The following is a 9551-nucleotide window of genomic DNA, read 5'->3' as shown; positions in this document are numbered from 1 at the left end:
TCAGAAAGATAAATATTATGTTAATTTATAGGCAAATCTAGGTTTAAAAAATATATGAAAGAAGAAGGGGCAGACCTTTGGGGAAGGGGGAGAAAATGTAGGAGGTAATGAAGTGGAGAAAAGAGTCTTATTGTGAGATGAGACCATGAAGCAATTCAGGTTATACTATGTACATAAATGGAGCTGTCACAAGGAAATTCCCTATATAGCTGTCTTAAATAACTTATTTTCAAAAATGCTCAGCAAGATGTTAGAACATATCCTGTCTCAGGGTTGATAACAGTGGGAGAGAGGAGGATATAAGGAAAGTGTGTAGGAAGGTTTATAAAGTGGGTATATTATGCTCTCATGTATGAAAATAGAAAAATGAGACATGTGGAAAGCATGGCAAGAATGGAGGTAGGGAAGGTTAAAGGAGAATGATGAAGGATGTGAATGCAACTATGATATATTGTAAGAACTTTGGTAAATGTCACAATGTACCTCCTGTACCACAATAATATGATCATAGAAAATTTTTTTAAATGCATTTTTATCTATAACAATTATGAAACAAAATGTTCCATAATCACTCCAAAAGTTTTTCAATGGAAATGCCATAGAGGGATGCTATCTGGCTTTTTTCCCTTGTAGAACATAGTATTACCTAGCACTTTTGACTGATAAACCAAACCAAAATTAAGGAATTTTCCCTTGGAAGAAACATCTACCACTAACTATAGTTTCTTAACAGACACAAATCTGATTGAAAATTTTCTATGGTGCAATTTTCTTTGTGTCTCCAGGGAACAAAAATATGTGGAGACTAGAAAGACAGTAGAGCCATTTATTTAATTGGGACCCCTGATAATTTAACCACAAACAAGTTACAAACTTTAAATTTTCCCTGTTGCCCTCCTCAGTCCATTCTATGATTCCAATTTCTGTGAGAATATGAAAAAGGTTATGGAGAAAAGAATGTGTGAGTTGCAATTTTCAGAGAGATTCAGCATATTCTGTTGAAGGGAGGCAGAATAAAGCATAAACAAACTGGACAAAAGTGACTATTTTTATTAACCTCTAGGATTGAAAGATTGGGAATATCCAAGTCTACTTATTATTTGTAAGTGATGTCTCTGTAGTTAGAAGGAACTTCAATTTCAGAGAGTCCAGCCTTTCTCTGTTCTTTTATTGCTTTCTTTCCTCACACTTTTCCAATTCTACAACTTCTTTCCAACAAGTTATTTTCTGGATTTTCTTCAAACATTGTCCTTACTTTCTTATGAATTGTACCCTTCTATCAAATTTCCTACAGCAAGTTATTTATTTATTAATTACTCATCAAAATTTCTGTTCTTGCCCAATCTACACTTACTACTATGTATCACATATTGATAAGCTTTATTCATTCTATATTGTACTTGTTTCATCTTAGTGCCCAAACAACATCTGCCTATTATGTAATTAAAAGTTAAATGTACTACTTCTTGACTACATGAATCACTTTCTGGGAAGAACCTGGAGGATAAATTACAACAATCCAAGGGAGATAATGTGAAGTGGTAACTACTTGAGTGATTTTAAGATTTTTTTCTTGTGTTTCAAGGAAAAAAGTCAAGTGATATGGAAGGAGAAAACCACACATCAATATCACGATTTTTGCTCTTGTGCCTCTCTGATGATCATGAATTACTGCCATTTTTATTTGGACTGTTCCTGTTGATGTACTTGGGAGCAATGCTTGGGAACCTTCTCATCATCCTGGCTGTCAGCTCTGACTCACACCTCCACACCCCCATGTACTTCTTCCTCTCCAACCTGTCTTTTGTTGACATCTGTTTCATCTCCACCACAGTCCCAAAGATGCTGGTGAACATCCAGGCACAAAACAAAGACATCTCCTATAGTGGGTGTCTCACTCAGGTGTGTTTTATAATAATTTTTGCTGGAATGGAAAATTTCCTATTATCTGTGATGGCATTTGACCGCTTTGTTGCTATCTGTAATCCCCTTAACTACATGGTCATCATGAGCCCTCAATTCTGTGCCTTTCTGGTTCTGATGTCTTGGTTTATTATATTCTGGATCTCTATCCTTCATATTCTACTTATTAAGCAACTGACATTCATGGTAGACACTGAAATCCCACATTTCTTCTGTGAATTAGCTCAGGTCCTCAAGGTGGCCAGCTCAGACACCTTCATCAATATCATCTGCCTGTATGTGACAGCTGCATTGTTGGGTGCAATTCCTATGGTTGGGATCCTTTTCTCCTACTATCAAATTGTCTGTTCCTTATTGAGGATTTCTTCTGTTGTGAGCAAGTATAAGGCATTTTCCACCTGTGGCTCTCACCTCTGTGTGGTCTGTTTGTTTTATGGAACAGGTATTAGTGTTAATCTCAGTTCTGCAGTGAGCCGTTCTTCCCAGAGAAGCATGATTTTCTCAGTGATGTACACTGTGGTCACTCCCATGTTAAACCCTTTCATCTACAGCCTGAGGAACAAGGATGTAATAGGGGCCCTGAGAAAACACCTCAGCAGAGCAGTATCTTGTCCTTCATTTATTAGTGACTTCAGAACTAAGTGGACATTGAGGTCCATTAGGAGCACACCTTGAATTTACGTATCTTGAATTTTTAAAATTTGATTGAGATTCTTCTCTCTTCTATTGCCATAGTAACTATGAACTTCTTTATATTTATTTTTATATCTTTCTCCTCAGACATTTCCTTAATAATTCATTTGGCATTTTCCTTCATGTAGATGGTTCATAGTATTTCACGTTTCATGGGTTTTCTGCATATTTCTTGAGATTTCTCAGCTTAACATTCACTCAATTTATCAAATTCATGAATGCATACTAAAATTACCTGGTTGTATGTTAAAGGTTTCCCTTTAATTTGGAATATTCCTTTTTATTTTGTGAAAGAAACAGAGTGACATCACGAAACAGTTAATGAAAAATGTTAGCCACCCCAACACTGTGACTGTGGCTTAATATATGTGACCATATTTAATCCTGAACATTTTTGTTTGAGGTATTTTCTCTTATTTATACTTCTGAAATGAAGAGGTGGATTGGAAAGAACAATTATATGGAACTTGATACAGTGCCTCTTTTCTATCTTTGGTATCTAACTTTTGTTATATTTCTGAGAGGATCTTCAACATGAAAGGTGAATAACTTTAAATGCTGACATGCTCATATGACCGTATCACAATGCCTACAAAAACTCTGAGATATTATCCATTCTTTTTGTCTTTAATTTTATCTTCCTAGCTGCTTTCTTCCTTTTTCTCCTTTATACATTCCCCTCTTTCATTTTCTCATTCCTCCCTATATTTTATGACACTTTGTTGTTGCTGTTGTCTTGCTTTGTTTTTTGGAGTACAAGGATTTAATTTCAGAGTATTTTGTTTGTGAAGCAAGTACTATCCACTTGAACCATTCATTTTTTAGTTAGGGGGTCTCATTTTCTCTAACTTGCCACCCCCCCATGATCTTCCTGTGTATGACTCCCTCATTGCTGGGATAATAGGCATGAACAATGGCCATGCTCTGGTTCTTTCCACTAAATTTTGACCCAAGATAGGCTCAAACTGTGATCCTCTTGTAGTTGAGTCATTTTTTGAAACTTGTCTAACTAAGCATACATCACAAGTTATATATTCACTTATCAATGGTGAAAATCTTGGTAATCAGAGTTTTGCCAATCTGGAGTGGGAATGCAATGAAGAATCATGAACATTTGAGTAATGTTCTGCATTTTTTCCAAACAATAAAAAATTCATATATAATTGTGTCACATAACACCATATTGTGTTGTAAATTGTAGCTCTCTGTTTGGTAAGTCAGTTCTATCATGGTTGAATACTCATGATATTGCCCAAAAATCTGTAAGTACATGTCTTTCTATTAAGCACAAGTATATATTTTTTACATATTTGTTTAAATATTGAGTGGTGGAGATATGGGATCATATCGTCTTTGCACATCTAACTATTTAAAGTATCCAAACCATTTTTGAACGTCTCTCTTTTTTACTATCACTTATCTCATATTAATTGTCCAAATTAAGAAACTCTTCTAAAGATATCTGGTAGATATTTCACAATAATATATGTTACTCATATATTTCCATATTTGCAATTGCATTTGTTTCAACTTTTGTAGAATGTATAGCATTCTTTGGATTGAGGAGTGAATCATATTATGCTTCTCATTTGCATATCCCTATGGCTGATTGAGAAACTTTTAAGGCCTTTTGACAATTTATGTATTTATTATGTAAACTGTCTTTTGAAAGTTATTGCTCACTCTCTAATTGTGTGTGTTGCACACTCTTCTGACATTAAGACCTGTTTATATATTCTGAGAACTTTACTCTTACCAGATTTTATTATTCAGTGTCTGTTTCTATATGCCTCTCTTATTTCAATAAAACTTGCATGTCACAATTAACTCAACCTTGTCAGCATTCATGCAAGCTTTTCTTTATGTTGGATATATCAGGAATATCTTTAGGAAACATGTTAAAAAGGTACTTTATTGCCCATGAATTGTGAGAAACTTTAAAAGGTGCAAAGAAAATCAATACAAAAAATAATGCAACAAATACTACTCATAGAGATATACCAGAAGGAGTGTAAGTCTTGGATATCATAAAACTTCCACAACAATATTTTTTGCAGCACTCTTCACAATAGCAAAGGTATAAAAATAAGAATGATGCCTTTCAAGTGATGAATGGATTAAAGTATGTGACACATATGTATAAATACATATACAAACATATCCATACAACAGGGATTTTTTCAGCTATAAGGAAGAATTTTCTTCATCAACTGCTGTTTTGGATATAACATATACAAATTAAAGATCATGGACTCTGGAGCATGCATTGCATTTTTTACTTTAGTGATAGTCTGCTATTGTTTTTCCTCTAATCTATGTACACCACATTCTTTTTGCTGTTTTTGGAAGAATTCAGCTAGAAGACATTCTCAGAAAGGAGAAGCCACAGTTTACATCTTGATCAGAAGTACTGCATGCCAGTCAAAATAGGTAATAGATATATACTATTTATAGTGATCAGAATTCCATTGTTGATTGCAGTTCCAACTAGAGAGGATGTTTGTAAATGACAAGCATGCAAAAGAGATTTACTCTTACATTCAGAGTAAAAGTTGACATTTAAAAATGCCCATTGTGTCAGGACCAAGAGTAGACCAGTTGCTTCACTGTGTTGTATAATTAATCTTTTCAATAATATTGTAGTGCTATTTTTCAGGAAATGTATTTGTAGCTCAAAGAATTTAAACAACCTCCTGAGGGTCACACAAATGGTCAGCTGTTGGACAAAATTTTGCTCCAGAAAATTTGATGGAAATAGTAAATTTCTAAATCTACTTTCAGAGATTTGGGATAATAATATATCTAAATTTTCATAAAAAGGTTAATAATAATTAAGAACTATCACTGATTAATGTTCCTATTATACTGAAACATATTTAACCTCAAAACAAGAGAATATTAATAATAATATTACAGAGAAAAAAAGACTCCTTTAGGTAACTATTACATCATTAGGATGTGCCACATCAAGAAGTTTTGATTATGTGAGTTGTAAGTACATTTTATCTCACTACTGTAGCGCTATTGAAATTACAAATGTATGGAAATTATCAGCGAAAACACATTAAATGATTTCCAATAGTACAAAATGTTACAAAAGACATAAACTTATAAAATGGAAGTCAAGAGATTGGAGTTAAAACAAGATATTTATGCAAATTTTTGAACTTGTAAATATTGAAAATTAAAATGAGCTATCTCTTGGTTATGTGATTCATTGTAATGGTAATGAAATATGGAGGATAAGGACAAGTATCCTTTGGTGATCACTACTTGAGTTCCAGTTGGATGTTTTTGAACTTTTACTTGTCTCTCAAGGAAAACAACCAGTGTCATGCAAGGGGAAAACCATACATCAGTATCTGGATTCCTCCTCCTGGGTCTCTCCAATGATCCTGAAATACAGCAAGTTCTCTTTGGACTGTTCCTATCCATGTACCTGGTCGCAGTGCTTGGGAATCTGCTCATCATTTTGACCACCAGCTCTGATTCTCACCTCCATACTCCTATGTATTTCTTGCTCTCTAACCCGCCTTTTATTGACATCTGCTTCACCTCCACCATGGTTCCAGAGATGAGGTGAACATCAGGCACAGAGGAAAGACATCTTCTATATTGAATGCCTCCATCAGATGTATTTTTCTATGTTCTTTGTTGGAATCGATAATTTTCTATTGAATGTGATCCCCTTTGACTGCTTTGTGGCCCTCTGTCACCCCTTAAACTACACAGTAATCATGAACCCTCACTTCTGTGACTTCCTCATTTTAATGTCATGGCTCATGGTTGTCTGGGTCTCCCTGCTTCACCTTCTACTGATAAAGGAACTAACCTTCACTGTTGGTACTGAAATCCCACATTTTTCTGTGAATTATCTCAGGTCCTAAAGGTGGCCAGATCAGATAACTTCATCAATATCATCTGCCTGTATGTGTCAGTTGTCCTGATGGTCATATTTCCTGTGAGTGAGATCCTCTTCTACTCTCAGATTGTCTCCTCTTTATTGATGATGTCCTCCATTGCAAGCAAGTATAAGGCATTTTCAACCTGTGAGTCTCACCTCTGTGTGGTCTGTTTGTTGTGTGGAATAGGACTTGGTGTTTACTGTAACACTATCTTCCCAAAGAAGCACTAATGCCTTTGTGATGTACACTGTGGTTAACCCCATCCTGAACTCCTTCATTTACAGCCTGAGGAACAAACATGTAAGTGGGGCCCTATTGCATTTGAGGGATCAGTAAAATCAGAATTAAATTGAAATTGCAATCTCTCTGCCAAACTCTGTGAATTAATCCATCCTGCTCTTTATTTTCTGTTCCCAAAGCATCTATGACTTGGTTTGTATATGTGTTTGTTATTCCTCACTGACTTCCTCTACTTTTCCTTTTAAAGATTTTTCAATCAAGATGGTGTTAAATGTTCCATTTTTGTTCATTTTTGTATGGATTTCTTTGTATTTCTCACTTGATCTTTAAATAATTTATTATAACAAACACTAGTGTGATTTACTGTAAACTTATAATGCTGAGGGTGTTCATGCCAATTTCTTTAAAGTACAGTTATGTACAGCATTCCACTTAAGTACAGACTGCCTGTATGATAACTTCATAGACTGAGAATCCTTAATGATGGTTGTAGCCAAAGTAAAGTACATTGTATGATATTTGCACAAGTGTAACTTATCTAATAATATGTCTTCCATTGTTAAAAAATTTATGACTTTATCACTTTTAAAAATAAAGTTGTAAAATTAGAGATAAGGGCAAAATAGTTTCTGCTGGGTATAGAGGGTGTTGGGGGGAGATGGAGGGGGTGGAGTGGGTAGTAAGGGAGGGGGTGGGGGAATGGGGGGAGAAATGACCCAAGCATTGTATGCACATATGAATAATAAAACAATAAAAACGTTAAGGAAATAAACAATAACAAATAAACAAAAATAAAGTTGTGTGTCTAGGAATGGAATCACATGATATTAGGTTAATTGAATATTTAATCATTTGATAAGTATGTAAACGTTTTTTCATTGTACCTGGAACCTTTTACATTCTAATGTGTGAGAATTCTAATGCATTCACATCATTATAAATTCTTGTTTTTTTCCAGTGTAGCTTTCTATATGCAATAGAATCTTACTGTACTTTTTATATGCATTTCCCCATGATACACTGAACATATTTCCATGTGCTTGTTTGCAGTATATATATCTTCTGTGTAGAAATGTATTTTCATGGCTTTTCAGTTTGTTATGTACAATTTATACCTTCATGTCTGACCTGTAAAACACTATATAGTCCAAATACTTAAATCTCATTAGATGTGTCTTTTCAAACTATTCTGCATCTTTCCTTAACACTTTTCTACTAAATGATTTATTGTTAATAATAGTCATTATGATGGAAAAGAAATAGATTTACTATAAACTACACTATTTTACTTTCTGTTTCTGTATTTCTACATTTATTAGATCCACATATAATTTTTTCACACAGTGTTTGTTTTTCTATACCTGAGTTATTTATCTTAACTAATGTCAAACCAATTTATCCATGTTGTAGCAAATGTGAAGATATTGTTTGTCATTGTGAATTGCTTTATTGATTATACATATCACATTTATTTATGTGTTCATTGATGACAGAGAAAAGGCTGATTTAATATCTAAAGTTTTGTCAATAATGTGTCCATGAAAAGGGGATTCAACATATATCTTGACATACTGACTTTAGATGTTTTGGATATATATGCAGTCAGAATGATTCTTAAGATTATTCCTATGATACTACTATTATTTTAAGCTTTAAAAAACCTCCATATTGTTTTTCATATGGACAAACTAATGTATAATTCTTCTCAAAAATGTGCACAGACCATTATCATGACTTCCTTACCTACATTTGTTATCATTCATCTTCTCATAATTGTCATTCTTCAATTGTTCAGAGATATATTATTGTGGATTTAATTTGTATTACCCTGATGATTTGTGATGTTGTCATTTTCTTATATCTGTTGTCTATTGATTGTCTTAATTTAAGAACTTCCTATATTGGTCCTTTGACCATTTTTAACATTCTTAATCAAGTGATTTCTTACTACTAATTCATTTTAGTTTAATATTTTGTGTATTTTCCACTTAACTAAATATATTCTCCTATTTTGAAGCCTTTGTTTTCAGATTCTAGATTCTTTCCTTCTGCTATGTGAAAATTTTTGGTTTGATTTAATATCATTTTTGTTTTTGCTGTGTATGCTTTTGGCATTCAGTCAAAATGATTATACAAACAGATTTCATAGTGCTTTCTCCTATACTTCCTACCAATACTTTCTGTCTTTCTTTACTCATTTATTCACATGTACATATATTGTTTGGGTCATCTCTCCACCCCTAATCCTGCCTTCACCCTCTCCTCCCCACTCGGCTGACTTCCAGGCAGAACCTGGAAGTTTTCTGAACTCCCTGGGTTTTCTGGTAATTAAAATCATTTCAGATGTATATCTGCCAAAGATTTTTTCCCTTTCTGTAAACTGTCTCTTCAATTTAGAGACCATTTCTTTCATTGTGCAGAAGTTTTTTTTTATTTTTAGACATGATAGAAATGTTGAAAAGCATGGAAAACAGGCTATGCAACAAGAAATAGGAAAGAAGCAGTTTAGCTAGAGCTCAAGATTACAGTGGGGAGGGAAAGTTGAAACCACAACCAGCCTCGCCTACAAAAGACTTGCAGTCCTAGACAAAGGAGAAGCCAACAGTTCTCAAAAGCCTTAAATCCACTTCTGGGATTTTGTGTCAATGTGACTCCTCCTGTTTGGCAGGCTATCTAATAGAAGAAAGCCATATAAGGGACTTGAAAGCTAAGAACAATTGTGGCTCACTGAGCCTGGGGACATTTTGTCACAGTGTCTGGATAGAAGACTGTCATGGGAGGTGGCATCAC

The 9551-nt window shown here is 34.2% G+C and overlaps 1 protein-coding gene and 1 pseudogene across 1 annotated transcript; both read left to right on the top strand.

Moving 5' to 3' along the window:
- Nucleotides 1–1593: 1593 nt before the first annotated feature.
- Nucleotides 1594–2598, top strand: LOC109678418 (olfactory receptor 7D4-like). The gene has a single exon (XM_020153972.2). The coding sequence runs from the start codon at nt 1603–1605 to the stop codon at nt 2596–2598; it is 996 nt and encodes a 331-aa protein (XP_020009561.2). The 5' UTR covers nt 1594–1602.
- A 3650-nt stretch (nt 2599–6248) lies between these two features.
- LOC109678416 (olfactory receptor 7D4-like) lies at nt 6249–6857 on the top strand (annotated as a pseudogene).
- The last annotated feature ends 2694 nt before the right edge of the window (nt 6858–9551 follow it).

Source organism: Castor canadensis, chromosome 14 (assembly GCF_047511655.1).
Source record: "Castor canadensis chromosome 14, mCasCan1.hap1v2, whole genome shotgun sequence".
Classification (NCBI taxonomy): domain Eukaryota; kingdom Metazoa; phylum Chordata; class Mammalia; order Rodentia; family Castoridae; genus Castor; species Castor canadensis.
The sequence above is the reverse complement of the archived record's forward strand: the minus strand, read 5'-3'. Positions and strand labels throughout refer to the sequence as shown.

Bases quoted from the DNA above. Each gene is read 5' to 3' on its own strand.
- LOC109678418 (XM_020153972.2), top strand. From the start codon at position 1,603: ATGGAAGGAGAAAACCACACATCAATATCACGATTTTTGCTCTTGTGC.